This window comes from Anabas testudineus, chromosome 8 (genome assembly GCF_900324465.2).
Source record: "Anabas testudineus chromosome 8, fAnaTes1.2, whole genome shotgun sequence".
Taxonomy (NCBI): Eukaryota; Metazoa; Chordata; class Actinopteri; order Anabantiformes; family Anabantidae; genus Anabas; species Anabas testudineus.
The window spans coordinates 9,855,437-9,882,352 of NC_046617.1; the positions used below are offsets into that span (position 1 = coordinate 9,855,437).

General features: G+C 39.3%; 3 protein-coding genes across 6 annotated transcripts; 2 read left to right on the forward strand and 1 right to left on the reverse strand.

Annotated features, from left to right (window-relative positions):
- The first annotated feature begins 398 nt into the window (after nt 1–398).
- On the forward strand, nt 399–8,512 carry snx8a (sorting nexin 8a). 3 transcript variants are annotated; one of them, XM_026368073.1, is made up of 14 exons: nt 399–528; nt 673–739; nt 1,441–1,568; nt 2,230–2,359; nt 3,172–3,362; nt 3,536–3,656; nt 4,704–4,840; nt 4,986–5,066; nt 5,159–5,319; nt 5,521–5,650; nt 5,746–5,814; nt 6,299–6,448; nt 6,702–6,851; nt 7,027–8,512. In XM_026368073.1, exons 2-14 carry the CDS (start codon nt 703–705, stop codon nt 7,105–7,107), a joined length of 1,566 nt encoding a protein of 521 aa, XP_026223858.1. In that variant the 5' UTR covers nt 399–528; nt 673–702; the 3' UTR covers nt 7,108–8,512. The 3 variants fall into 3 exon arrangements, with proteins under 3 accessions (XP_026223858.1, XP_026223771.1, XP_026223942.1); XM_026367986.1 differs by having other exon boundaries at nt 455–739; XM_026368157.1 differs by lacking the exon at nt 1,441–1,568 and having other exon boundaries at nt 458–739.
- A 121-nt stretch (nt 8,513–8,633) lies between these two features.
- On the reverse strand, nt 8,634–11,606 carry nudt1 (nudix (nucleoside diphosphate linked moiety X)-type motif 1). Of its 2 annotated transcripts, XM_026368376.1 has the most exons (4): nt 11,437–11,606; nt 11,178–11,334; nt 10,001–10,146; nt 8,634–8,930 (listed from the first exon to the last, which is right to left on the reverse strand). In XM_026368376.1, the coding sequence occupies exons 2-4, from the start codon at nt 11,327–11,329 to the stop codon at nt 8,758–8,760; spliced, it is 471 nt and encodes a 156-aa protein (XP_026224161.1). In that variant the 5' UTR covers nt 11,330–11,334; nt 11,437–11,606; the 3' UTR covers nt 8,634–8,757. The 2 variants fall into 2 exon arrangements, with proteins under 2 accessions (XP_026224161.1, XP_026224073.1); XM_026368288.1 differs by having other exon boundaries at nt 11,178–11,606.
- A 521-nt stretch (nt 11,607–12,127) lies between these two features.
- Nucleotides 12,128–19,158, forward strand: mrm2 (mitochondrial rRNA methyltransferase 2). The gene is made up of 4 exons (XM_026364191.1): nt 12,128–12,442; nt 12,873–13,281; nt 18,580–18,667; nt 18,749–19,158. The coding sequence occupies exons 1-3, from the start codon at nt 12,145–12,147 to the stop codon at nt 18,602–18,604; spliced, it is 732 nt and encodes a 243-aa protein (XP_026219976.1). The 5' UTR covers nt 12,128–12,144; the 3' UTR covers nt 18,605–18,667; nt 18,749–19,158.
- The last annotated feature ends 7,758 nt before the right edge of the window (nt 19,159–26,916 follow it).

Sequence of the window (26,916 nt, forward strand, 5' to 3'; positions counted from 1 at the left end):
GACACTGTTGACTCATTTAATAGTACAAATTTCCAACGACCCTATTGATTAATCAGATTATGTAGATGCAGTGAACCTGGGAACAGGTTTGCCCAGTTAATCCAGCCCTGCTGGAGAATACTATTTATTTCTGAGAAGTCACGAGGGTTAAAGGCATGATGCGAAGTTTTGGTCTTTATAGTGAGTGTTAGAAAATTAAAATGCATTTACTGATCCCATAGCTGCGCCACTTGATCAATTTTTAATGATTTATCAGAGCCTTTGAACACCAGACAAACCAAAATTCAAAATGAAGCTGAAACTTACGAGCTGTCTTTGAAGGCAGCACTAGAGGGGGTTTGTAAAAGGAGGAACAGAAAAAGACTAAACCAAATTAAGTTACACAAGTGAAACCAGGAAACAAATAAGACCACAATAAGACAAACTTTCCCAGATGATTAGGTTGAAATGTAGACGTCATTTTCAGGGGGCTGCTGGGGATATAAACACCAAAACTCCAGCTCCTTCTTCATAGTGAAACGTTAAAAGGTTCAGATTAACGCAGCATTATGATTTACTCATGATCCACCAGGGCATGTCAGTCATTTTACAGTGTCCTCAACCAGCCTTGGACTTTAACCAGGGCTCACTACATCTTTAAGAAATGAATGACTTGTTTTTTCTCTTCTGCAGGAAATCACATGGAGGTGCTCTTGCGCTCACATGACAGGGCGCACCATGGCAGGAGAGATCAATGAAGGTACTGTGCGAAAACTTCTTCTAAGTCATCTTAACGTAGTGGTCCCACATCGTTTCCTACTTACTTGAATGTTTTGTGTCGCTTTAACGTGTCAGCACAGTAACAAATGCTGCGTTAAAGTGGGGATTTTGCTGCTCGGTGAAGTCGCAGCGTTTACTAAGCAGTGAGAAGTTTGGAGTGCGTTACGCTCGAAATGAGATCTGTTTCAAAAGGATTCATATGTTGTTGGTTTAATCTAGATGACTTGTTACTGTTCTCCTGAGCTACAGTAGGATATTTGGTTTACTGTTCTTCCTATAATGTCAACGATTTGAAGAAAGTTTTTTTCCCCCCTCTTGCCACGTGAAACCTGTCAGCTGGTCATTGCAGCACTGAAGCGGTTCCAAGTCCTCATCCTATAAAACACACATACTGCTGTGAAGCACTTTTTAGGCTCTCTAAGGTTTGCATTGTCTGAATAGAGGGGATGTTTTCAAAGCATCAGCACAAAACTACAGCGCGTGTTTGGCTGTAAAAAGATATGATAGGGAAATAAAAAGTTATCAGCACCAACTACTTCTCTACCACAGATGTAAGTTAAGATCCTCTGTTAAAGGGACTTTGAGCATCCTGATGTAAGTGGACGAAAGAGTTGCTGATGATCAAATGTGTCTTAGATTTGGATGCTTGTGATGCTATGTAGGTGTTGTTCCTCCTTTTAGGCTCAGTTCCTGCCTATTACAGGGAAGTGTATGAGGCCGTCCGCTGTAGGACAGATGAAAGGGTGCAGGTTGAAGTTTTTCAGCGTTTGCTCCAACGGACCGACCTCTCCAAGGCAGTTTTAGGCCAGGTGAGGGCCTTCACACATTTTCTGTAGGGGGACAAAACATCAAGATGCTTCAGCAGTATACAAGAAGCTGCAATATTATATATGTGGAGGAAGCGTCTGACATGAAGTTTAGTGACTTTATTCACTTCATCGTGATCCAGCTCGCTGCAGTGTACATAAGCTGAATTTATACAATGAAGGTGTACACATGACACCATCTTCTGCCTGCAGCCTTTCGAGGTATGCATGGAGCACCAGGCTTTTGTAAATATTTGTATCATTCTGATAGGATGTTATCTTTAGGCACTTAATATTGGGCAATGCAGATAATATAGATATAGGTGTCTATCTTATCAACAGGAAGCTGGTAGGAGCTTTATATAGACGAGAGGACCATTTCAAATATTACACAGACTTTAAATAATCTGTCATGTCTGTTATTGCTGATTGATTTTACAACACACTCACCTTATGGAATTCCTCAGAGTACATAGTATTTGCAATATGTTTCAAAGACAGTTAATGGTTTGGATGAATTTCCCTTTCCCTGACCTTTCTGCGTATCACCCCTTTTGTGTCGAGTGAGCATTTTTCTGCATAGTGGAATGTAAGCCGCAGTTGAATTTAGATCTCAGACTGAGAAATGCTGACCTTCAGGTCATATTGTCTTTGTTCTTCTCAGATTGTTGAGCATGTTGACTCTACTGATGGATTCCTGAGCAAGTTGTCCCTCTATAAAGCTCTCGCTTTGATTGCACTTGCTCAGCAAGGGAAGCAACCAAGCCCCAAACTCCTGGAGAACTGCATACAAGGTAGGTGACAGTGTCACAGCCACAGCTGTGCAGTTAAGGTTTTGCTTAATGAGTAGCTTGGTAATTCTTTACTGTGTCCAAGGGCCTCCTCCGTTTGCCTCTGCTGTCAGGATTTGTGTGGGGCAAATGCCACCTTTTATCAGTTTACATAGACTTAACGTTTAGTTCCTATAAGACGTTTTCTGTGACACTTTACCACCACCTCTCATGTTCAGCTAGATACTGCATATACGTAGTGTAATAGTTATACAGCAATTGTATTTCCAAAAAACATCAATGGATTATTTCACCCAATACTTTATTTTCTTTGACAATAGAAAAGCAGTAAAAAGCATTATAATTTAATGCAGCCTCGTCCTATTTAACTGTGTTGTATTTTGATAGCAAAGCTGTAGCTATGTTTAAATGTTGCATTCTTTTACTAGTCTCGGAGTAGGAAGATGATAGGGCAGTTTTCATGGTTTTCATAGAGGTAGCCATTATGCTGACTTGACTTAGATCCATTCCCAAACTTCTGGGATTATTTAAAGCCTTCTCTGTTTTTTCAGGTGTGGCTAGCTGCCTGCCACTTCCTCCTGCCAGAGCAAGTTTTCTGCATTTGTTGCATCGCTTAAATTTACGATTTTCTTTAACTATATGAGCAAATACTGTCTGAGCCACAAAGACAAATAGAGTCAGACACATAGTAATCTATTTAATAGCGTGATTTTAACATCAGCGGTCCTCACAGTTGGGGAAATCCATTCAGTCATTCCCGATGCATCGATTTCATCACAGAAAAAAGTTATTGGCGCTTGTTGTGTGCATAACAGAGTTACCAAAACCTCAGCTCGGGGAGCCGAAGGACCTCAGCTCATTGAGGATGCAGCCGACTGAGGAGGACGTATTGACCATATCTCAGACGCTCGACAGACTTCTGGCCAGAGACACAGTCCAGGTGGAACTCATACCTGAGAAGAAAGGCCTGTTCCTCAAGCATGTCGAGTACCAGGTCACCAGCCAGGCAAGGAATCCCATAAAAAGCTGCTATACATGAAAGATCTGTGCTCAAATTCTTGAAAAGAACTGTTGATTTCTTCTCATATGACTTTAGATTTATCAATAATCTTTGCTGCTCTGACTGCAGCTGTTGTGATTTTTGTAACCGTCTTCTTTCCTTTGCTTTTTGATTTCCAGCGTTACAAAATTTCAGTTTACCGACGTTACAGTGATTTTGATGTCTTCCACGAGGTTTTGCTTCAGAGGTTTGCCTACAGAGTGGTGCCAGCACTGCCACCTAAAAGGATGTTAAAGGGAGGTATGTCACTCTGTCTGAACTCTCTGACATCTATATAGCTGCTGGTGTATTTCTTTGTTTTCACATTTCCATTTTTCTGCATTTAAATTTTATATTATTACTTCTAAAAGTATTTTTTCCTCAGATTAGTGTGTGTGCATTTTTTGTGTTCATATTACCTAAATATCAGTTGCCAACTTACAAATATCCTGGGGGTTCTGGTAGCTGGATGTCTTTTGCCTGATATGGAAATGTTCAGTGTCAGTACACACTGGCGCTATTCCTGCAGATTCGAGCACAGTCACTGCCACTCACTCATGTGTAAAATGAGCTTGTTTCAAAGTTCACAATGAGTTATTGAAGCTCAATTAGAGATCTGCAGCAAGTATGCTCTTCTTCGTGTAGCATCAATTAATACTACTACACACACACTTGTATAAATATAAATATAAATATAGATAGATAGATAGATAGATGTACAGCTGTGTTATGCTAGAAGCAGCTGACATAGCCTCATATCAAACCTTCATCAGAGGTGAGGAGCAGGCAGCAGCTGTCTGATTAGCTCATTTCTTTCTAATTCCGCACTTCTACTTTTTTATATTTCCAGCCCACGCGGACTTAAGTGACATCACTTGACACACATCACAGACAATTGATCAAATTTGGCACTGCTTCCTGTGAAGCCACAATGTGCAGTGGCACTCTCCAAGACATCTGAACAGACTTTAAGCTGTGTGTGGAACTGATGGAGCTCTGTGTTGACGTGAATGATGCCAGTATGCAAATCGGGTTATGTGCACATAATTCAAAAAGCAGTTTTAATGAAGAAACTAATACTGTGCAAAACACATTCATCACCATGTGTATTGAGGATTAGAAAATATACACAAAATATGAAGCCCAGTGACATTTAACTATTAATTTAAATGCATCATATTATTATGTATTAACTTTAGATGTATTTATGTGAACTCTCACCATGTTATAAGGTTATAGCCACAACACTATCAACACTCCAGGTTCTTCAGTTGTTGTTTGTTTGTTTTTGTTGTTATCTATCTGTAGTCCTGACCTCCGTCTCTGAGCGGGAGTTTATTGAGGGAAGGAGACGAGGCCTCTGCAGATTTATTAACTTGGTGGCACGACACCCCTTCTTTTCAGAGGATGAGCTGGTCAAGACCTTCCTCACCTTCAATGGCTCGGTATGTCTTTTCTTTATCATGCTGCCTTGTTCTTTGGCCCCAGCTGTTGCACAATAAGCATTGTCATCATGATGACTGACAATGAAATGCATCCTGTTCCAACAACGTTTCCACTCACCCACTCCTCGCCCTTCTTTCCAAACAGGATGTTCAGACTAAGTTGCGTGATACTTACAAGAAAACAGGCGATGAGTTCATGACCAATAGAATCGCGACCCAGGCAAAGGTTTGTCACACATGCCCAATCGAAGAATCATTCCTGCACACAGTTTCCTGCAAATCATTACTTGTATTTAAAAATGTCTATCTGTTTTGTAGGAATATCTCCCTGCTGACATTCAGACTCAGTTCTTGACAAGCAGAGAGCTGATTAAAAATATTCACAACAGCTTCCAGAAGCTGCGCGACCGAGCTGAGAAAATGGCAGAGCGCTCCAAGGAGAATGCAACTGATCTCCTCCTGTTTGGTCGAGAGCTCAGGTATTTCATTATTATGGGTAAAGCTAAAGTCTTTCTGTTGTATCCAGAGGTTTTGGACTGAGAAAACAAATGTTGTCATAATAAGATTCAAATCCTCCTCCTCGGTGGTGTTGTCTCCATGGTTGTTAGCTTGAAATGAGTTTGGCACAACCCCCACTACATTATTACATTCTTTCCCTGTAATCATGCTGTTTTCTGCAGTGCGCTGGGCTCAGATGCGACGTCTCTTCCCTCCTTGGCCTCTTCACAAAGCACCTGGGGGACCCTGCGCCAGTCTCTGAAGAATCTGTCTGTGGAGTTCGCCGTGCTGTCTGACAAAGCTGCTCAGCAGGTACGGCCCTCGGCCCCTCATCCGCACCACCTGCTCTGTCGTGCTTGTCCAAAACTGGCACAGGGTAGTAAATGTTGTTTTGTTGACGTCCTCAGGGAAGACGGGAAGAGGATGATGTTGTAGAAAAACTGAATCTGTTCCTGGATTTGTTGCAGTCATACAGAGTGAGTCAGTTTTACTTTTGGTTTTTTTGCTGTGCTCATTTAACCTGACTCCATCTCCAGCTTTTCGTGACAGCTGGTTTTGTTTTGATATTTGTTTCACATTACAGACAAGTGATTCTTAGTCTATGAAATGGAACGAAAGGTTTTTATCCCCCGTGGCAATAAAATCAGTCCTGTTTTCTGATGGTGACATAATAAAGAGTTATATATTTAGAGTAAATTCAGGTCTGTAACTATAGACAGGACATTATATAATGATCTGTTTGACACTGCACCTACTTCTTCAAACCCTGCAAGTCTACCACACTTGGAAGTGTTGTTTTTAGTAGTAGGCGGATTGTTCAGATTTAACAAACTGACTAGTGGGCAGATTATGTGGCATTTTCTATTGCCTCTACCCTAAATCTTTTATCTTTTATATGCATGATTATTTCATAATTTGTACAATATCTAGTGCTGTACTGTGACTGTATTTTTCCTGTAGGATCTCTGCGAGCGTCATGAGAAGGGTGTGCTCCACGAGCACCAGAGAGCTCTGCACAAATACGGCATGATGAAGCGGCAAATGATGAGCGCCACTGTTCAGCCCAAAGAGCAGGCATCTGTCGAGCAGCTTGAATCAAGAATTGTTCAGGTGCTAAAGCGCGTTTTCAGTCTCTGTCTTTACACATTTTCAGGTTCTTCAGGATGCTCCCTGATTAATAGCGTTGAATCTGAAGTACGATAGTATGATCAGGGCTTCATCAGTCTTACCTCTGGTTTCGTTATTTAACCACTGTTACTCGATCGTGTGCAGATTTCTGGAAGGCCACTAACGTTTATTCTGATTATTATCTTCATTTGATAAGTGGTTCTCATTTCACAAAGCGCTTCTTACTCTTTCTTAGCAAGAAAACGCCATTCAGACCATGGAGCTGCGTAACTACTTCTCCCTGTTCTGCCTCCATCAAGAGACACAGCTTATCTTCTCCTACCTCCCAATCACGTCCCACATACTCGGGTCTTTTGTTAACTCCCAAGTCCAAGGACACAGAGAGGTGAGGCTGCTTTTCTGGTGTTTTAAATTTAAATTTTAATATTCTTCCACGCAAGTTCCAATATGTGGGCATTTTGTACAGATCTCAAAAGTACCTTTTCAGAATTTTACTGAGATGTTTCTCGTTTCAAATGGTTGAAACTACTTCCTGACCTTTTGCTTTTTTTTCCTCTCAGATGGGACAGGTGTGGAATGAACTCCAGCCAAAGCTTGGATGTCTCTTCAGTGGTAATAATGGATTAAAACCCTCCATCTGAATCCTAAATTTACATGTGATGTAGAAGAGAAACTGCCTCTGATGATCATCAGAAACTGGAGAAATATTTTGCTCTGTGAGCTAAATCAACAACACGTATATCTATTTTTCCTTTTATATCTTGTATAACACAGTATATATTACAATAAGAGGATTTTAATGCACGTGGTTTCTCAGTTTTTATTCACTATTCACCATTATCACCTTCAAATGGAAGGACCAGCGCGTGTTATTTTCTGCTCTGCTTGATGAGGATATAATTTCCAAATTAGCTTTTACAACTGCCAACAAGGAAACAAAATCATCTAAGGGACACATGAAGGATACATTCCAACTATTTTGCTAAAGCGTCTGTTTATAACCTTTTTACACTAAGACATTCAGTTTATTAAAGGGTGGGATTATTTCGAATCTCCAACCATAAAGGTTTTACTTAACAAAATTAACGTAGACAAGTGTATATGTGAAACATATATTTTATTCTATCAGTATGAAGGATGTGTAGCAGCTTACTTTATTTTTTTATGGACAAGTTTGCTTTTTCTTACTGGATTTACTTTCTCTGCTAAATTGTTTGCAAGACTCTCCATTTTATATTATAAGCTACATTTGAAGCGCCTGAGTTCAGACTGCGGGATACTACAAAGGGCAGATATGTGAGATTCATTAATAAAATGACACCAGTGGCATAATATATTGATGAAAACACTAAAGTTATTGATTTACTACCAAAGATAAATTACATAAATTCACCTAATTACAGTGCCTGTGCAATAAACCATGTAACAGGATTTCTACACTGTTCTAATTTCAATTCAATACAACATTTTTTGGACACTCCAAATATGAAGACTTTTCCTTCACAGCTGCAGCTAAATTCATTTAATAATGTGTGTCAGAGCAAATCTGGATATTTTTGACCAGACTTTCTGCTTTTCAGTTATTTGGCATGAAAACAGTGATGCACATCTGTGTCTGTGCATGTGCCTTATCAGAACACAACATGGTTAAAAAAATAAAAGTAAATAAATAATAATAATAATAATAATAAAAAAAAAGCCAGAAAGAGGAATTTAAAAACACTTGAGCTCTTTTTTTTAGAAGTTACCTCACTGTCACCAGCTGATTTTGTCACAAATACACCAAATGGCCTGTGTTGACAAATAATACCAACCCACGCGAGGATATGTGAACATAGTTCAGCATTTATTTTATGATGAAACTAATACTGTCTGAAACACAGTTGGCAACAAAATGTATCGAGGGTCACAAAATAAGAACTTGTACAAAAAAATGAAGCCCAGTAAAATTATTACTGTAGATATTGTAAATATATTCACACAGAAAATAAACTCTGTCTGAACTGTGTTAAATCAGCTGTCCTGTAAAATAAAATGACAACTGAAGATTTTTCAGTGTTGACTTTTTATTATGTTTAGAAGTATCATGAATGAATATGAATATAAAATATTTAGCTGGCCATAAATGTTTCACCCTGATGTTTATTAACATGTCCAGTTAACATGGTTCTGTCCTCGGGATCTTGCGGTTTCCTCCCATTAATGAGACTAAACAGTAGTGGATCTTCAGCATTTCAACAAAAAATTTGGGCCTAATGTTTTTTGGTCCCAGTCAGAAATTAAATCTTATCTTACAGCTCCTCCACCTCCTCCAGTTTGTGGCTCAGAATCACTTCATGACCCTGAAACTTGAAGTATCCAACAAATTTCCTCTTCTGAAGCAACAAAGGGAACCAAAGGACGTCGTCGGCCCACATTCGACTGAAAGGAATCTGGTCACATTCAAACCACTGAGGCCTCATTTCTAGAAAACGAGATAATAATTAGACATGCCACAAGTGAACTCATTCTTTTTTTTTTTTTTTTTTACTGCATCTGACTTGTTACAGCAGGATCATTCCTGGAGTTTATCATTTGTGTCTTATTTCTGTGCCACTTCTGCGACCTCCTCAAACATTTCAAGTTGAGTTCTAGTAGGTTTCACAGTATCCATCAGCTCCACCTCTCCACTGACTGCTCACCCAACACAACATGCTCATTTATATTCTCTTACTATTTTGAGTTTATTAATAATTTTGTTGTTTACTTAAACTGTAACTGTGGACTTCCTTTTTTTGTTATAGCTTAAACAAACTGGGCATAACAATTGGATTTTAAGGACGATCTCAAAGAAGCATTTTTCAGCAAAATGAGCAGCTGCTCTGAATACGTTTCAATTTCCTGATGCTTTTTAAGTTTTTATGTAGGACTTTTACTTGTCTTTTAAATGGGATGTATTCCTACTTATACTCACTATTATTCCTATTTTAATTAGAGGGTTTGCTACTTCTTCCACCACATCTCAATAAGAACATTGAACAGTATGTAGTTTTTATCCTCAAGCATAAACTGGGCAAACCGGGAAACCCAAATCTTACTTTGAAATAACATAATAAAAGGAAGTGGAGATTAAGAGGAACCAACATTTTGCAGTATTACAGGGTTTTTTTTAGAAATCAGTTACTTGGAATTATTCACAACAAATATATCGACAGAATTCCCCTTCTACTCCAAAGTGTGTAAATAACATAACAAGTGGCACTTTTAAATGTTTTAGTGCTTAAATAATTAAAGGATTGCTAACTATTAATAGACTTGGGTAAAATCTATATTTAATTTTCATTTATTTTAGAGGCTATACTGTAAATGTGTTTGTACACAGCTGTTTAGATGAAGTTTTAATTTAAAGTGGGCTTTCTGCCTTTTCTCAGTTCCTCTGAGTTTCTGATTACACCAGACACGCGACAACAAAACAACTGACCTTGAACTATCCTTAACACGACCCACTTTAACGTCTTGACTGCTCAGTGTAGTGTGGTGCAGTGGAAATCATACCCTCTGATTCAGTTGGTTCTCCGTTGTAAGTGTCAGCTCTGAAAATATGGACGTCGAGAAGCTCTGTCTCTCCGACAAATTCAAATTTGATATTTCCGACCTTCTCCAGAGCATCCACCGTGAGGCCACTTTCTTCAAGCAGTTCTCTAAAAATGAAAACATCCCATAAATTTTTGATCAAGTGTATTTTAAAAACAAGCTCTCAGTAAATGTCACACAGACACTAAAAGCAACTAAAAATGGCAGAAGGGTGATTTCAGTGTTTCTCTGACACAGAATCTATTTGTGTCAGTCAGATGAACTGAGTCCACAACTTTCACGGATGGAGACGATGTGCAGACGTGGTGGTAAACTACAGAAGACGCACTGCTGTAAATGGATTTTTGATTTCACAGGCTTATTTAGTTTTTCTCTTATATAGTTCTGTGTTAACACAAAAATGTTGATTAAATGTTAACAAAAACCTGAAGATTTATTTTAAAATGTGAGCCATAAATGTATTTTGTAGAAACTACTATCACCATCCTCTGGGAATACTGACCATCAGATCACAATTTATGATTTCAATGTGTGGAGAGGCCTTTACTGACACACAAAGCTGGGATTGGAAACTGACCTAACAAAATATTTTGTCTTTCCTGATCTTTGTAACCGCCATAATCATGAGACATTACTGATTTCTTTATTTTCCAAGTTCTTTATGCAAAGCAGGTCTTTGAGAGAAAACAGCTCAGGATAGAGTCTGACTGCCTTCAGGGCTTCCTTCCTTCAGCTTTGGATCAAACGTCCAACAGATTACGTTGGACGTTTGACAACTGTCCAGACTCAACATTCATTAATATGTCACGCTTGCACAATTCATGAACTCACATCTTGCATTTATCAAACTATACTCATGTTTCACTATTATCCATCCTCCACCTGACACTGTACTCTCATGGCCTCTTATGGGTTTAATTTAAAACGCAAAAACAATGCAAGTTTGAGGTCTGATTTGATGACATAAAATGGACAGTAGAGCTGAACATTGGATCAGTTTAACCTGATCGAACTTTCTTATTTCATTCAAAAGGGCCTAAAATCGGAGACAGTCATCACTCCCGTGCTTTCAGAACAACTTTAATATAAATTCATAAACATTTTCTTTAAAGTAACAGTTTTGTGAAGATGTATGTACCTCTTTGCAGCATCTTCAATGGTTTCTCCAGGTTGAACTTTGCCCCCAAACCCGTTCCACTTCCCTGCCCCAAACCCTCGCTTCTTCATGCCCAGCAGCACTCGGCCCGGCTGGACCACCAGGACCAGGGTCAGGAGCTTGGAGCTCAGCATCTCACCTGGAGGAGGAAGTGGACAAATCCAAACGTTACCTGAACACAAGGTACAGACTGCTTTCAGCAACATCAGCTGGCAGCTCACCCACGCCTCAACATCCTTACCTACTAGTTTATGTCCTTTAAACTCTAAAAACGCAATTTTAACAGCGACAATGACGGGGGGGGGGGCAGGTTTTATAGCATGAAAACATCAAAACCACGTTGAGTGACCCGCATGCAGTCCGCCCTGCAGACGTCCTCACATGACGCGCTGATACGTAAACACACGGATAGGTCTGATCCACGCGAGACTAGCGTCAGCTGGTCCATCGCTATCTATAAAGATCAGAGTGAAGTGTTACCCTTAAATCTGCTCGACTAGAAACTGCAGACGCGTCTTTGAGTCAAAAAAGGACTCAATCAAATCACTTTACACACCTGGTTGTTTAAAAATGATGCATAGTGGAATTAAACCATGCAAACAAATATTATAAATAGATATCTATAATACATATTGCACCAGAACAGCTATATACCTTATATATAAAACGTCAATACAAGCACTGTGCTGAGGTCCGGTTCTGATTTACTTCCTGGAGTATTTCCGCTTTATTTTATTAGACTTCTCCACACTTCAGAGGGTGAAAGTGTACTATTTACTTCACTTTTATTTCATAGCTTTAGTTGCTAACCTTTATCAGTTGAATATCTCCAAAGGGACGCAGCCATCACAAGTAGGAACTATTATTGTCAGCGGTTTGCAGCAGGGGGACATCTATAGCAAATACACACGAAGAGATATTTTCACGCAAGCGCAATCGGGCTGAACACATGAAAACAATGTGGTCCGTCTCCCTGCAGAGGAGACATGTGCACTCCTCTTTACGTTTAATGAAGAAGTTCAAGGGTAAAACTCCAGCAGAGCAGCGTTGGCTGACGCGACAGCTCAAAGACCCGTATGTCAAAGCTTCTCACGCACAAAACTTTCGGTGCAGAAGCGCCTTCAAGCTGCTGGAGATAGATGACAAGCTCAGGGTGCTGCAGCCGGGGCACAGTGTGGTGGACTGCGGAGCTGCACCCGGTGCCTGGAGCCAGGTGGCGGTGCAGAGGGTCAACTCAGCCGGGACAGGTGAGAGGAGAGACGGCTACAGGAGAGCTGTAGTAACTCACAGTAAAGAAGCCAGACTGTGCAAAAGTACAAGGACCCCGCTAATAAAACAATGCATATGAAACCATTATGCTATCAACTCATTTGTATGCGTTCACACATATTTTTGACTCCATCACTGTTATAATCCATAATATACAAAAGGTGTGTAATGGGTGTGTGTGTAGAAATTGTATTTAGAGTTAAGGATCACTCATCAGTTATAAATGGCATTTTAACAATTCTCTTGAATAATGATGTTTAATTAGAGCAACAAGGAGATGTTTATACATGCTGAACAATTGATGATCAATTAGATGCAACAGTGAGCCCCTGAACCTATTAGAAATGCTGTGAACTACTCAAAGCTTCATTAACGCCCTACACGTAGAATTACTTTCATTCATCCTAGATTCAGAGTTACCCCGTGGGACTGTTGTCGGTATTGATTTGCTGAATATACCGCCTCTGGACGGTGCCCACTTCCTGTCCAATCATGACGTCACTGACCCCGCCACACACGCCAAGCTGCTGGAGCTGCTCCCCAACAACCGGGCTCACGTCATCCTGAGCGACATGGCGCCCAATGCCAGCGGTTTCCGAGAGCTGGATCACGAGAAACTCATCACCATGTGCTTGTCTTTGGTGGACTTGGCTGGAAAGATTTTACAGCCAGGAGGCTCGCTAGTGTGTAAATACTGGGATGGGATCTTTGTTCATAAGCTGCAGGAGAAGCTCTCGAGTGTGTTCGGCAGTGTTCGGACTTTGAAGCCAAACGCCAGCAGAAAAGATTCAGCTGAGAGATATTTCCTCGCTAGAATGTATAGAAAGCCAATAAAATGATTGTAGCTGGCTTTTATTTTTTTATAAGTGTATTCTAAAATGAACACTGCTCCGTTTGGGTGTTTTGTTGAGACGAGTGATGTTTAATCTTTGATCAAAAGGTGGCACTGTGGAGGCATCTGTTAGCCTTACTGCTGCAGGCGGAGGCACATCACATACTGTTCGTGTTGATTTTTGTCCCTGCAAACTTAACACAGCACAATCAGTGAGTAATATGTAAACCTATGCAAGAATCATGAGTGTGATATTCCTCAAGAGCCCGGTGATGTGTTTTCTCTCAACTTATTGTTTGCCCCACAGTGTTTGTTCTACGCACTCGGTTTGGTATTTGCCTTGTTACAGAAAGTCATTTACCAGTGCTGCTTATGCTAATAATTTGCACTGCCAGTCATGTAGAAATATGTAATCATTCTCTCATTGAGAGTTTATGAAGGGAAAACCTAATACTTAACAGTCACATACAGCATGACTAATGGGAGGTGGGATGAGACTGAAGCTTGGCATGCTGCGAGTGTTGCTGGGTTCTGCTCCCTGACAGCCGAGAGATGGCCATTTCCTGGGAAAATATTTTCGAGCCAGTAAACTGATTTCCTTTTAAGATTCTTTAAATCGCTGTGCTGAACACGTCGGAAAGTAGTTTATTTTGTTTGTTTCCATGCTTTGTCATTACTTATTTGATTCCATTCTGGCCAGAGTTTTAAACCAGTTTAAATGGACAAAAGTCCTATATTTGATGCCAGAGATGTCTATACAGAGTTTCATAGTATATACTGCTGCTACTGCAACATTGTCTCCAGTGTGATGTGCATAATTGTTGGCTTGAAGTCCAGCAACCACGTCACAAGGCGCCTAGCACAAGAATTTGAGCTCTGTGTGAATGGTACCTCAATAGGCTCCCTTCACTCCTTAATGCAACAGCTCCTAACAGGTATGTGCAAATAATGTTGTATCTTTTTATGGCTTTGTAATATGGAACATTAGACAGAGATGGGAATGACATGCAACAAAGGATCCTGCTGGAGTTAGTTATTGGTCGAAGGGTCAACAGCCAGGCCACCGGGGTTTCCCCATAGACAAATAGCTTAACACGTTTTTGTTGGTTATCAATAGTGATCTTTTTGTACCACTATTCATAACCTTATTTTCTTTGTGGTTCATATCTTTCATATGGAAACCAGAAAATCCATGCTGTGCTACAAGTACAGTACAAAGCTAAGTTATGATGATGTTAATACATGGGATGCTGTGCTTCTACGTGTTTTTATGGGAGCTGTAGTAATTACTCACAAGTGGTTGTTTAGGTTAATATGTTAACTTTCATAAACATAGATGAAAGAAATGCTGAATGACAGATTGCATGAATTTATAAGTCGAGTGGCGCGACTTCAGCTGTATAGACCGTATATGGTCTCAGATTTTAGTTACTACAGCCTCACCTTTCTGTTTTCTTAGGCTAGACTATTTACAACATTATCACTGGTGTTGCAGTAGACTAAACCATGTGCAGATGACCCCTGAGAGGCTCCAGTATAACTCCAGAAACAAAGAACAGTCAGCTGTAGTAACTATTATTTAGCCACTTCTTATAATTAACCAGGACAATAAACAAACAAATAACTAAGTTGCAGATAGAATCAATTAATTTCAGTTTTGTGGGTACCCTCCCCATGTTTAGGCCCCAGGTAGTAACACTATTCACAGATTAATAAGATTAACAACAGGCCTCAGAAGATGTTATGTATTATGAATGCTATGCGTGTTTGGAGATAATGTTACTGACGCTGTATTTTTTGTACTTTAGAAGTGCAGCTAGATACAATTGAACACAACAAGCTTTATTGAAGTCAATAAGCACTTTGTTCAGCTTCAGGGTCGGCCATATACCAGAACAGTTTCTAAGGATTTTTTACTTTTTGCAGCTGAATGCACATTTCCTAAAGCGTAACTGGAAATTGTTCATTTCTTCTGTAAAATAAAGTCTGTGAAATTACAGATAAATTAACATTGTTATTAAAATTTGATTATTGCTAAATGAATTTTTAAAGTCTGGTGATTCCACAAAATGAAAATTAGAAGCCTCATCAAACATGAATTTGCATTTACGGCAGCAAAGGTAGAAACGGCTCCCATGAATAAATTAATAAGGCTGCTATTTGGCCTCTCTGTCTCAGGAGTGATGAGTAATACAGTATGAACTGAAACATTCATACCTCTTGGTAAAATTAACTGCGGAGAAGGGGGACTGACCTCTAAAGATTATTGTTTGGAATGAATGGGAGCAGCCATGCCTGTTGATGAAGCTGATAGTGAAAGATGTGAACAGATGACCAATTTTACTTCTCATTACTTGTTGATTATTCAGCCCTTTGCTATTTAGATTTAAATTATTCCAAAATTACTATGGGATTTATGTAAATTCCATTGGAGCCCAGCACTCGGGCTCAGGATGAATGATGATTCATTCATAGGTTAATTCATTCTTCTCTGGCCAGCTGCAGGTTCAGATGTAAATATTAGTATATTACGAGAGAAAAACAGTTGGAGAGCCACAGATTTTAAATTCAGATCGGATGCTGATGCTGTAATCGCCTCTATAATCACCTGGATTTGAAAACAAATCTGCCACATAAAAACCTCTTTGTGTGCTGCTTGAGATGAATACGGTTGTAGTTGTCAACTGTTATCCAGGATGTGGAAAGCAACACATGTAAATATCCCACATGCAACCGCTTGTATACTTTTGAAGTCTTTTATAAGATTTCCCAAACTTGAAATATCAGAAAGTTCCTTCTGTGTTTCCCGCATGATTATGTGTAAGAAACGGTGTATGATCAAGTTCTGAGGATGGAAAGCAGGATAATCAGCTGCCACTTAGTGTCACCTTAATCAAGTGCCACCTGCAATTTTTTTGTGCATTATCACACAGCCTTTGGGAGGAAAATATATTTTTTACAGGTTATTATGAATAAAATTGTGTTCACTTGAGTGGCTTCCTAATAGATGCTGGATCTGCTTCCTCCTGTGTGCTCTGACAATATTTGCTCTGGTGTTAAAACACAAAATTAGAAAAGCTCTTGAATCATTTGAAATCTGAATCGCTTCCCCCGCCTCCACCTGCATGCTTTTAGGAAATGTCATCATATTCATGTGCAAACGACTGCGAATGATGTTTATAACACACTTTACATTACATTTCGTCAAAGGGAGCAGCGTTTCTTTTTTAAAATTCACTCAGTCTCAATAATAAAAATCAAACAGTCTCTCTAATATTGACACAGTGGAAGTCTCAAGTTTACAGGAAATTAAATCCACTGTAATATCATTTCTAACCATCGTGCCATTCATTCCCTCGGCTGACCTGAGTTGCCAAAATGAATTGCTTGTCTGACAACATTCATCATTCCCCGAGCCTGTCCCTGAATGTTAGCAGACTGAGCCAAGCAGGCATTCACTGACACAAAGTAATGAGTACTATTATGATGATAATGTTATACCATCGTCACAGATAAATGAATGAATCTGTAATCTCACAACTCTCTATGACGACTTTAACTTTTTTTTTTTCCTGGTACATCTTTCGTTTAAGGATGCCAATGTTTTGGAAAGTCGTTTGACATAATGACACTGAAAAGTGCCTGGAAACACCTGAATTTTTCAGACAATGTGGGAGTTTAAAATGAAGCATGCAATTAAAATATTAATGCTTGTTTATACTGAAGCTGCAGTGCTCATGCCATCATGTGTTAAAGTCTGCCAAAAAAAAACTTCCAGGTATATTTTGTTACTGCCTCGCTGGTACTATCAGACAAAAGGACACATGTCAGTGAATAATCATGCAATCTCCTCTTGATCTTTGCTCTGTCGAGGTTGCCGCAGTCGTGCAGAAAAATGTCAGGAACATTATTGAAAACAGGGTGAAGGATGGTTGTGGGAGGAGGGTTAAAGATACAAGGGAAAAACAAAACACTGGCTACAGTGAACAAACAAAGCTCAGGGTGATCTCTGCGGCACCGTTTCGCAGCCCTATATCTCCTGACATTTACTGGCAAGAACGGAAAATGATGGCATATGAAACCCGACAGATAATAACCACATGTGAACGTTCTTATTGCCAATGTGGATTTCCTCCATTTATCAGTACTTTGTACCTCAAAAGGTTCCCGGGGTTTCAGCGCAGTCGAAACTTCTGCCAAGCATGGGCAGATGCTTTGTTTACAGGCAGATGTGTGGTGGTAGAGGAGGATGTGGATTGTGGAGTTTGTTTCAATATCCTCTATTGTCCTACTGCTTTTTTTTTTGCAAAGCAGTACTCAGTTTTGGAAATGACAACACTTGCTAGGAAAGGTCTAAGCTGATAAAATATTCTGCCCAGAAGTGGCTGCTCTCTCTGTCTTTATAAAAAACCTGAGTGTAGCTTTATACTCGCAGGAGCTCATGAATAATAATTCGTCATTATCATCATCAGCTAGCCTTTGAAAACCAGAAAGACCACTTATCAGTCATAAACACTTCACGCATCTGCAACTGTTAGATCTTAATATCATGTTTTTCATATGAATCAGGTATCAGTTCGTTTTATTTATTTATTTTTTATCCATGTCTAATCTAAACCAGATGATCAGTAGATGTCACTTGCAGCAGTTTGCAGATTGTGAATCAAAAGCAGGATGGTGAAGGTTCTAGTTAGGGTCTATGACAAAACAAACAAACAAAAATGTTTAAAGCTAACTTATCTTCACCTTCAGGCAAAGATGGTGCCCAGAAAATCATATCAAACTGCACTCCTCTCTTAGTTTATGCAAGTTAATCTTCCTATGAGGGAGTAAATTTTTAATCATCTCATCATCACCTCAGAGCAAACAGATGATTGGCTCAGGGACAGTGTTGGTGGAACCGCAGCAAAGGTCTAACGTGACTACTCATCAATGGTCAAGCAGTTCAAACAAAGCCTTAAAATGTTGAAATAGACTCTAAATAATGAAATAGATGAGGGGCCCTGCTAGAATCATGCAAATCTGAACTCACAGTTGTTCTTGTAGATGTCATTTGTTTTTAACATTAGAGTAAGACAGCAGATAATTTAGCTGATAGCTGATTTAGACCTCTTCAGATGTCCCATGTCGTTAGTGCCTTGAGATTTTAAGCCACAAGTGGCTGGCTTCACATGTTTACTTTGCTTGTTTACTTGCCAGATGTCTGTTCAGAGGTCACAGTGATCCTTTCTTTCTTTCTTTCTTTCTTTATGTCGTTCGTTCTTTCTCTCTTTCTTTCTCCAGAGTCAACAAATACAGGATCATTTAGCAAAGCCTCATGATGAGCCATCATTGTTTCAGAGGAGGCAGAAGTCATGCAATATTTTTCCGTGTAAGTACTCAGAAAAACAGAATCAACATTTTAATTGGATTTTTGTTTGCTTTTCCATTTAATTAACTTGTCGTGGGACAGGTGGGGAGTCCTCTTGTGGGAACAGTGGGACCGATCTGCTTACTGGTGGATAGAAAATTCAGAAAATACAACTGGGAATGAAGACTGGGCAAAGGACAGATGGTGCAAGGGCTAACTGTAGACATCTTAATTTGTGTTTATGTAATGGGACAATATCCTAAAAGTCCTAAAATGAATACTGATGAAATAAACCACTTTGATTTACTCAAGTATACATATTTTGTACCAATTGTTAAGTATTTTCTCATTTAACGTTGTAAAAGTTTGCTTGTAGTGATAAAATTACACTTGCGTTGCTACTATTTGCATCTAATAGAAGCCCGTGACTTATCAAATTCAAGACTCTGCAGCTAGATACATTCACTTAGCATCTCAGGTAATGACTGGCGCCCCCCCTGGATTACTTTGAAAGCGAGAGAGGGAGCAGGGGAGCCTTTTGGAGTCTACCTGCTCATTAATCTTTCTAAAGATGCTGAAGGCAGGACTTGACGTGGTTGTACAGTGGGTGCCCCCTTGGGTTCATGTCAGCACTGTACGAGAGCAGCTTGTACGGCCAGAGGCGCTGCGTTGGGTTTTGTTTTTCTCCATCAGAACAGACAGAGCCTGCGAGCCCCCACGGTGCTCTATTGGTTGTTATGGTTGACTTGTCTCATCCCTGGAAGGTGCAACACTTCACCTATTGGGGGAGTTGTCATTCTACCGGCAGGAGAGGAGGACGACACTTTTGGCAAGGCATCTAACAGTCTCTCAGAGTGGAGAGCAGCGGGAGGTTGATGAATGTGGAGGAAAAACAGGTCCTCATTGCTATGCAAGATGATTGAATTGTACTTGTTACCAGTTTGGGGCTTTGGTCGTTTCAAGCTGGGGTTTTAAATATTCATATAATTTGTGAAGATCCTGTGTTAACGTGAAGCACTTTTCAGCTTTAAGATGGTGTGGATTAGCAGTGTCAGTGTTTACATACAATCGGCACCTAAACAAACAACACGTCACTCATACATGGATGAAAACTGAGTTATAATCCTGCTCATTGTTTATATTTCCTGTATACTATTTTCGTGTTTATCTCACTGCAGCAATGTAAAATGAAAATTGATTCAGTGTTTTCCTCCTGATAAAAAAATACTGTGGTCACCTGGGATTTAAGAAAAATATTCTTTATGGTACAGTGGTAGCTCTGGGATGTTTCTTGTTTTGCCTCATTGCTACAGGAACCTGTAAAAAAAAAAGAAAAAGGACAAGAGAAGCTTTGAAGCGAATTATATAAGAATCTAGTTATGAGACACTCATCAGACAACAACAATGACGCTTCATAATGCTTCAAATTAGTTTCTTTCTTTATTTTAAAGCTTTTGAAATATAATCAAGACGCAATATTCAGGCGCATCAATGAGAAACATATGAATATGAGCAAAAAGTCCACTAAAAGATGGATGGAGAGCTGAGCCGCTTTGTTGGTCAGGAGGCGTAGAGGTGTAGAGGGGTGAGGGGGGCGCCTGATGAGACAGCGAGCGAGCACCTGAGTCCCATTAACTCTCCATATCTGTCCCCCATCCTTCTGCACAGTCACAACCCATTCCCTCTGCCTCACCATATGGTGGCTCCTTCTTTTGCAGTATGGCCTTTATTTTATGAAACTAATCTTTTGCTGCCGTCCTCTGCTTTTCATTTCTTTTTCTGGCACAGAAGCAGCCACCATTTTGAAAAACTTTTCCATTCTGACAGGACTCGCCTCCCTCTGCAGGATGAGCACAAATCTCTTTGTTTCCAATTTTATTGTTCTGATTCAGTTTCAAAATTGCTCCATCGCCCATTTCCTTCAGTTAAATGAACGAACAGCTCCTGCCACGGGGCTTTGATTTCGCGAAATAAAAAAGGGAAAGAAGTGCAAAACTCAACCGAAAAGAAAACATTTTGCCTGAGGAGTAATTTTCTGGTGTTTTGGGCTTGTTGCTCCGAGCCTTTTTTCCCATGGGCACTATTGTATTCATACAGGGCTTAGCCAAGGTTGATGAAGGAGGGAACGAGGGAGAGAAGACGGAAAGGCATGAATTGTTTAGTGTTTGGACAGTTCTTAATCGAGAAGAAGCCAATTGAACAAAATGTGTAATGTAAAAGTCTGTAGCCCTTTTCTCACTTCACCTGTGAAGATGCGTGATAATGGCGAAAGACTCAAACCGTATTGTCTGAGTTGTGCCTGGCTGCACGCACTTCACACCCAGAGTCTCAGACTACCTCTACATTAAACTGGGTAAATTCCAAAATGCTGTTTCTGTGCCAAAATGACGTGTCCATGCCAGACATGTCACCATAACTGAAAATTCTCCTCCTGCTGAGCATGCGTAGGGGCCAGATGAGCGAGCATGCTACAGAAAAACTAAAGTATTTCTGAACCACAAGTTTTGAGTTGAGGCTTGGTTAGAAAAAAAAAGCAAAGAACATGATCATGTTATATATATATATATATATATATATATATATATATATATATATATATATATATATATATATATATATATATATGCATTTCTGTTTGAATTTTGAAATATATTAATTAGTTAAGTGGAAAGCTTATTTTTAAACTGTGGATGAAGTTGGATTAGCTGCGTCCTCCTGCTTCCTTCCTGTCTTTACGGTAAGCTAGACTAATTGGCTCCCAGCTCCCAGCTCCATACTTCATGCACAGACGTGACAGTGGTACCAATCTTTTCATCTAATTTGCAAAGATAAAATGGATATATGTGTTTATTGGGAACCAGCCATTGTTTCCAGCTCGCCTCATTTTAGCCAGTCACACACAAAGGAACTCTAGTGTAAAGTCATCTACTCTCATTGAAATATCCACTGTACGGTGGGTTTATACAGATGAACATGTATGTATATGAGAACAATATATCAATATATCAGAATAAGAAAATAGTTCATGTGCATCAAGTGTTTATATTCGTGGTATTAATCAGATTAATACATTAATTTGCTATATCTTTGCCTTTATTTGTTATTTTTTAGAGCTTTTCTTTAGTCTTTATTTTCACTTCACCAATATATTATGGTATTATACAACGCTCTTTACACTGTATGTGGCTTTTCTTCATTTTCCCTCTAACATTTCTAACAATCTCTGTTAGAGCTGTTGTGTAACCACCTCACCACCATTTTTCACATGCTGTTATAGAAGATTATGCTGGATAATTTCCTTGACAAAGTCTTAAACTAAAACTAATGGAACCTAATAATGAAAAATCACCATTGTCAAGGCAGCCAAAATGAAATGATCTCTCATGATGACAATAACAGTGCAGGTCACTGTGTCCTTGTCTTTTTTGCCTTCAGTTTACCTTTTCAAACTAAGACTCTCAGATGCTCAGCAGTGACACACATACCTTATTGAACAATACATGAAAGCACGTTGTGTGTAATAATTAACATATGAATCTGTTTAAAGACTTTGTGTGCAAATATTACAAATTACTGTCATTGCATTCGTATTGCCCTTTGTTGTATGAAACGTGCTATATAAATAAAGATGATGATGGTTATTATTATGATGATAGCATTTTCATGTTTTAATGTATAGTTTTCTAATAAATGTCATATGTTGAGATTGTGCTTTGTTGCTTTTTTGACCTTTCAAGTTGAGTTGATTCTGTGTTTCATAACATAAATGAGTTGCAATTTTGGCAACTCGCAGAAGCGCCACAAAAAATAATTTCAAACTCATAAATAACCTTGGGTAGAGGCCAAATAACAACATTTGAAGGTTTTTGCAGCTGCCCAGACGCCACCAGTGAGGTTTGTTTGCAGCAGTAGAAGCATCAAGCACACAACACTTCTTCCAGGTCATATAACTCTTTTATAATTCATGTTTCTAACTTGCAGTGTGACCAAAAATTATCCCTGCCACTTTGACAGTAATGTGAAGCAGGAGTTGGCTAGCACAGAGATTTCCTGGTGTAAATGATCTTAGTTGGACACAAGACACGATGAACAACAAACTCTCTCAAAGATACAGTTTCCTGTTCTTTTAGTTAGTTGGTCTATGCAGCAGGTGGACTGCAGCCTCACTCTGGCCTTAAGGTTTATTGTATGTACTAGTTATTAAGAAAGGTCTGATTTATTATTCATACGATTAGTCTGCTGTGACATTCAAGTCATTACATGTGATGCATTAAAATACCTTCATTACATTCATAATTAATCCTTATTTCTTACTCCAGCAGCTCTGTCTTATATGACACAGTGAATAATAATACATAACCTGGACTACTTATAACTACTATAACTACATTATACTGTTGCTGATGTGTATGTTTGTGTGTTTTGCCATGGGATGACAATGAGAGTTTGTTAGTCATGTGGTTTTGTCATTTGGTTCTGATGTAAATATTTATATCTCTTAAATGGGAATGGGATAAGATTTGGTGCAGACTCCAGGGTACCCTTTCTCATCTTAAAGATGCTGTTTACTCTTGGTTTTCAGTCAATTGGCTCACGAGTAGACAGCAGACAACTTGTGTACAGATTTCATCACTCCTGCGTCACTTGCAATTGTGTTTACACTATAAAAACTGTGTGGCTAGATAGTGTAGTGATATGATTGCTGCCTTCCATGCAGGACACTGGGGTTCAAAAATTAGCTGTGGCCTTTGTCTGGTAGGTTAGTAGTTTGACTCCTTATGCTTATCCTGCCATTGCCTTGTATTTATTCGCTTTATCGCTTTATCGCTTTAGTTAAAGCAATCAGATCACAATCCATTTCAGGGCTCATTTAAACTTGTATTTAGTGCTGTCCACTTGTGATCCTGTTACCCAATATGCATTTTAAGATCAGTATGTTTTTGAATTTTCTGAATAGCTGAGGAATAGTTTTTCATTACACATCGCACATACAGTAAAAGCAAAACCTTTGATTACTTCCTTGTGGTAAAATCCACACACGCTACTTCAACAGACTTGATGATACCCTGCTGGAGGCCAGAACACTGCTGTTTAATCCTGCTGCTGAAAAGTTCAATCCATCAGTCTTTAATGTCATGTGGGCAAAATTGTCTTAACACTTAGATTTCAAAAAGCTCAAACATGGCTAAAAGCCAAAGCAAAGCCTGACCAGTAGTCTTACCAGCCTCTCATGCTGCTTTTAAGACTTCATCTCTCCATCACATTAACTGTAACTGACCCTCACTGTCAATACGGCAGCTCAGCAGTCCTTGTGAGATTTGTGGCTCTGCTGTTTCGGCTAGGAGACAAAAGCAAGGTTCACATTCACACAGAAGAACTGAATCATTATGAAGTGGGCTCAGTGTGAAAGAGAGCTTGTCAAAGTAATCGTCCTTTATTTCTTCTCTGTTGCAGTAATGTGCTGTTGAATAAAAAGACCAAAAACTGAAGATTTTGTACTTTGAAATGTGAAGAGTGACACAATAATAAAGCTTCGAATTAAGTTTAATGATGCTGATGTAATGTCAGTAAACTGTGAAGCCTTTTTTTCATTGTGTGTTGAACATATGAGGTTTCAAAGTAGAAAGATAAGCTGTATCATATGTATAAATGCAAAATACTTGGCTGTGCTGTGTTTTAAACGTAGAGGATTTACCACATAATCTGAAATCAGTGCAGCAATGCCACAAATAATTATGTTGCAGGTGCTAAAAATACAGCTCAGGACCATGTGACTGTTTAACAAACAGAGAAGGCATCGATTGAGGTTGGAACTGAAACACGCCCGCGAGAGTAGATCCGAATGAAGTGAGTTAATCAAAGGAGCAAGATGCAGACAGAACATCCATAGTATTGATGTTCCATAAATAAGAGGTATATTTTACCTTTTGACAGGCTTCCTAGTTACTGAGCCAATTCAGATCAGCACATTATTAAAACTAGACAAAATATAATTTTGCTGATACATACAGACAGGACGTTTCATTCATGCTTTAACTCTCAGTGTTTAGAAGTATGTGTGTGTGTGTGTGTGTGTGTGTGTGGGAAACCAAGTGCGATATTTGGTTAGGATTGTGAGACAATGGGCTCCTGGACAGTCACACCTCCCCCTCTTATATCGGAGCAAGACAAGACAAGTTTCTTCCGCACATCTCTGTGATAGCAGTGTCTCTACCTGGGTGCATTGTATCACCTGTTGATGGTTTTTATATCTCATCTTGCTACAAAAACTGTGCTAAGGCTCTGGTCTGGTATTCAGGGGTCTTTTTTAAACTATTCATTATTGTCATATATATATATATATATATAGATATAAAAGTCTGTACAGTAAGAGTATTTTGTAACTATCGGGTCTTTTACTACTAATAACAGGAGCTTTTGAGTAGAAAACAGTCACAATTATTATGTTGGTTATAATATATAAAAAATCAAGAATACTGTTGTAAACAGCACCTTCAGTCTGGCTGTCTGTTTAATGAATGATTTCAACTCTTTCACCAAGTGCGACCAATTGAAGGAAGCCAGACTCCTGCAGCCCAGAGCCTCAATTTATGTGACATTGTTGAGAACTCTGCTTAAGCCTCATTCAATCCCTCATTCAGGAAGAGAAGAAACTGTTTCATGTGCTTGTGCTTTCCTAGAAAGCGACAAGTATTGGTGTGCCTTGTTGATGAAACACTGCAGCCTGGGCCACTGATAGCAAACACAAAAACACGATTTGCCTGATTAATTTGAAGCTTTATTACTCAGGAGTGAAAGTTTATATAGCTTGCAGTCATGGTGATAATACAATTGCTTCACCGCTGCATATTGAAATGGGAGTTTCAGTCAATAACGCCACATTTGCTTCACATTTACTTGAGGAAAACACAGCCTGTTCCAGCAGAACAATACTGATGAGAAGCGAAACAATAGTAGAACATGGTGTTTAGGAAAAAGTGAAAATTCAGTGTTTGTTGGTAAGAAATGACAGTTGGCAAGTTAATCTTATCCCTGCGTTTTTTTCTGTACACTTACCGAAACAGACTGTAACACTGTCTACGTACTGGCCACACACACACAATGTCTTGAGAGTTTACTGTACATTACTGTACAGTAGCTGCTGGGGCTCTCCTCGCAGTCTTAGTGACTCATTCCAATATGACAGGTTGACCATAGGACAGAGTTAGAAACTAGCTGCATCTCCTCAGCAGAACAGGTAGACGTTACTGGTTATCTATTCAAAACAGTGAACGGAAATTAAAATGGAAGTATAACATGTAAAGCATCTTCCTCAACAGGGCACTGGGACGTTTTCAAGTCCCTCAACTTGATTCTTGGCAGAAATGGCACCGCACACGTATCGATTATTTTTGGCCAAAGTGTTGTGTGTTGTCAGGAAGCTGGATATCTGTCTGCAAGTCAGTGGTGCATCCGTGTTCAATAATACCGTGTCCTGATTATGTGCGTCGTGCCTTCATCCAAGTATGTGAGTGATGTAGCTAAAAAGTTGTTCCTCATCACCTTGTCGGCCCAGCTGGGTGAACACATAAAACAACACACACACACGCACACATACGGACGTGCAGCTCTCCATCTTGTTTTGTACTGCTGCACAAAAAAAGCAATTGCAAGTTATAAAAAAGTCATAATGAAATGTCAGTATTAATCAATGTAATTGTGGACAGTGGTCAGAGTAAAGGAAGAAGATATAATGTATAATCAGGTGCAAAATGTTGGCCTGCTGTTACCGAGCTTGAGTCAATGCCCAGTCAAGGCCCATGTGCCTCTGCATTTATGATTTTTAATGTGTATTTGTTTTTAAATGCCCTGTCAAGGATGATTTATGTGGTTACTTTGATAGATGTTTTGTTGAGATTCAGCAGCAGAAAATCAGGTGGCATTATCCATGACAAAATTGAAATTAGCTTATTCTCCATCAACATACTGGATGTGCAATCACAGTGCCGATGGATGAGTAACCTATTATCGCCAGGACGGTCTTAAACTTGGGGAGAGGAAAAACAAATCTACTCTGGTTGAGCAATTTTCTCTATCACCTTAATTGTATTTCTAAACCTTGCATGAAGGCTGAACTGCACAGACAAGTATTATTGTTTAAGCTATGAAAATTATTTTTGTATTCATGTATTTATTATTCAAAAGCACAGAAGTATGTACTGATAAATATTTTTCCAATTCAACATCATCATATTACTGATCTTCAGGGTTTCATGTTGCAGCTCTTCACT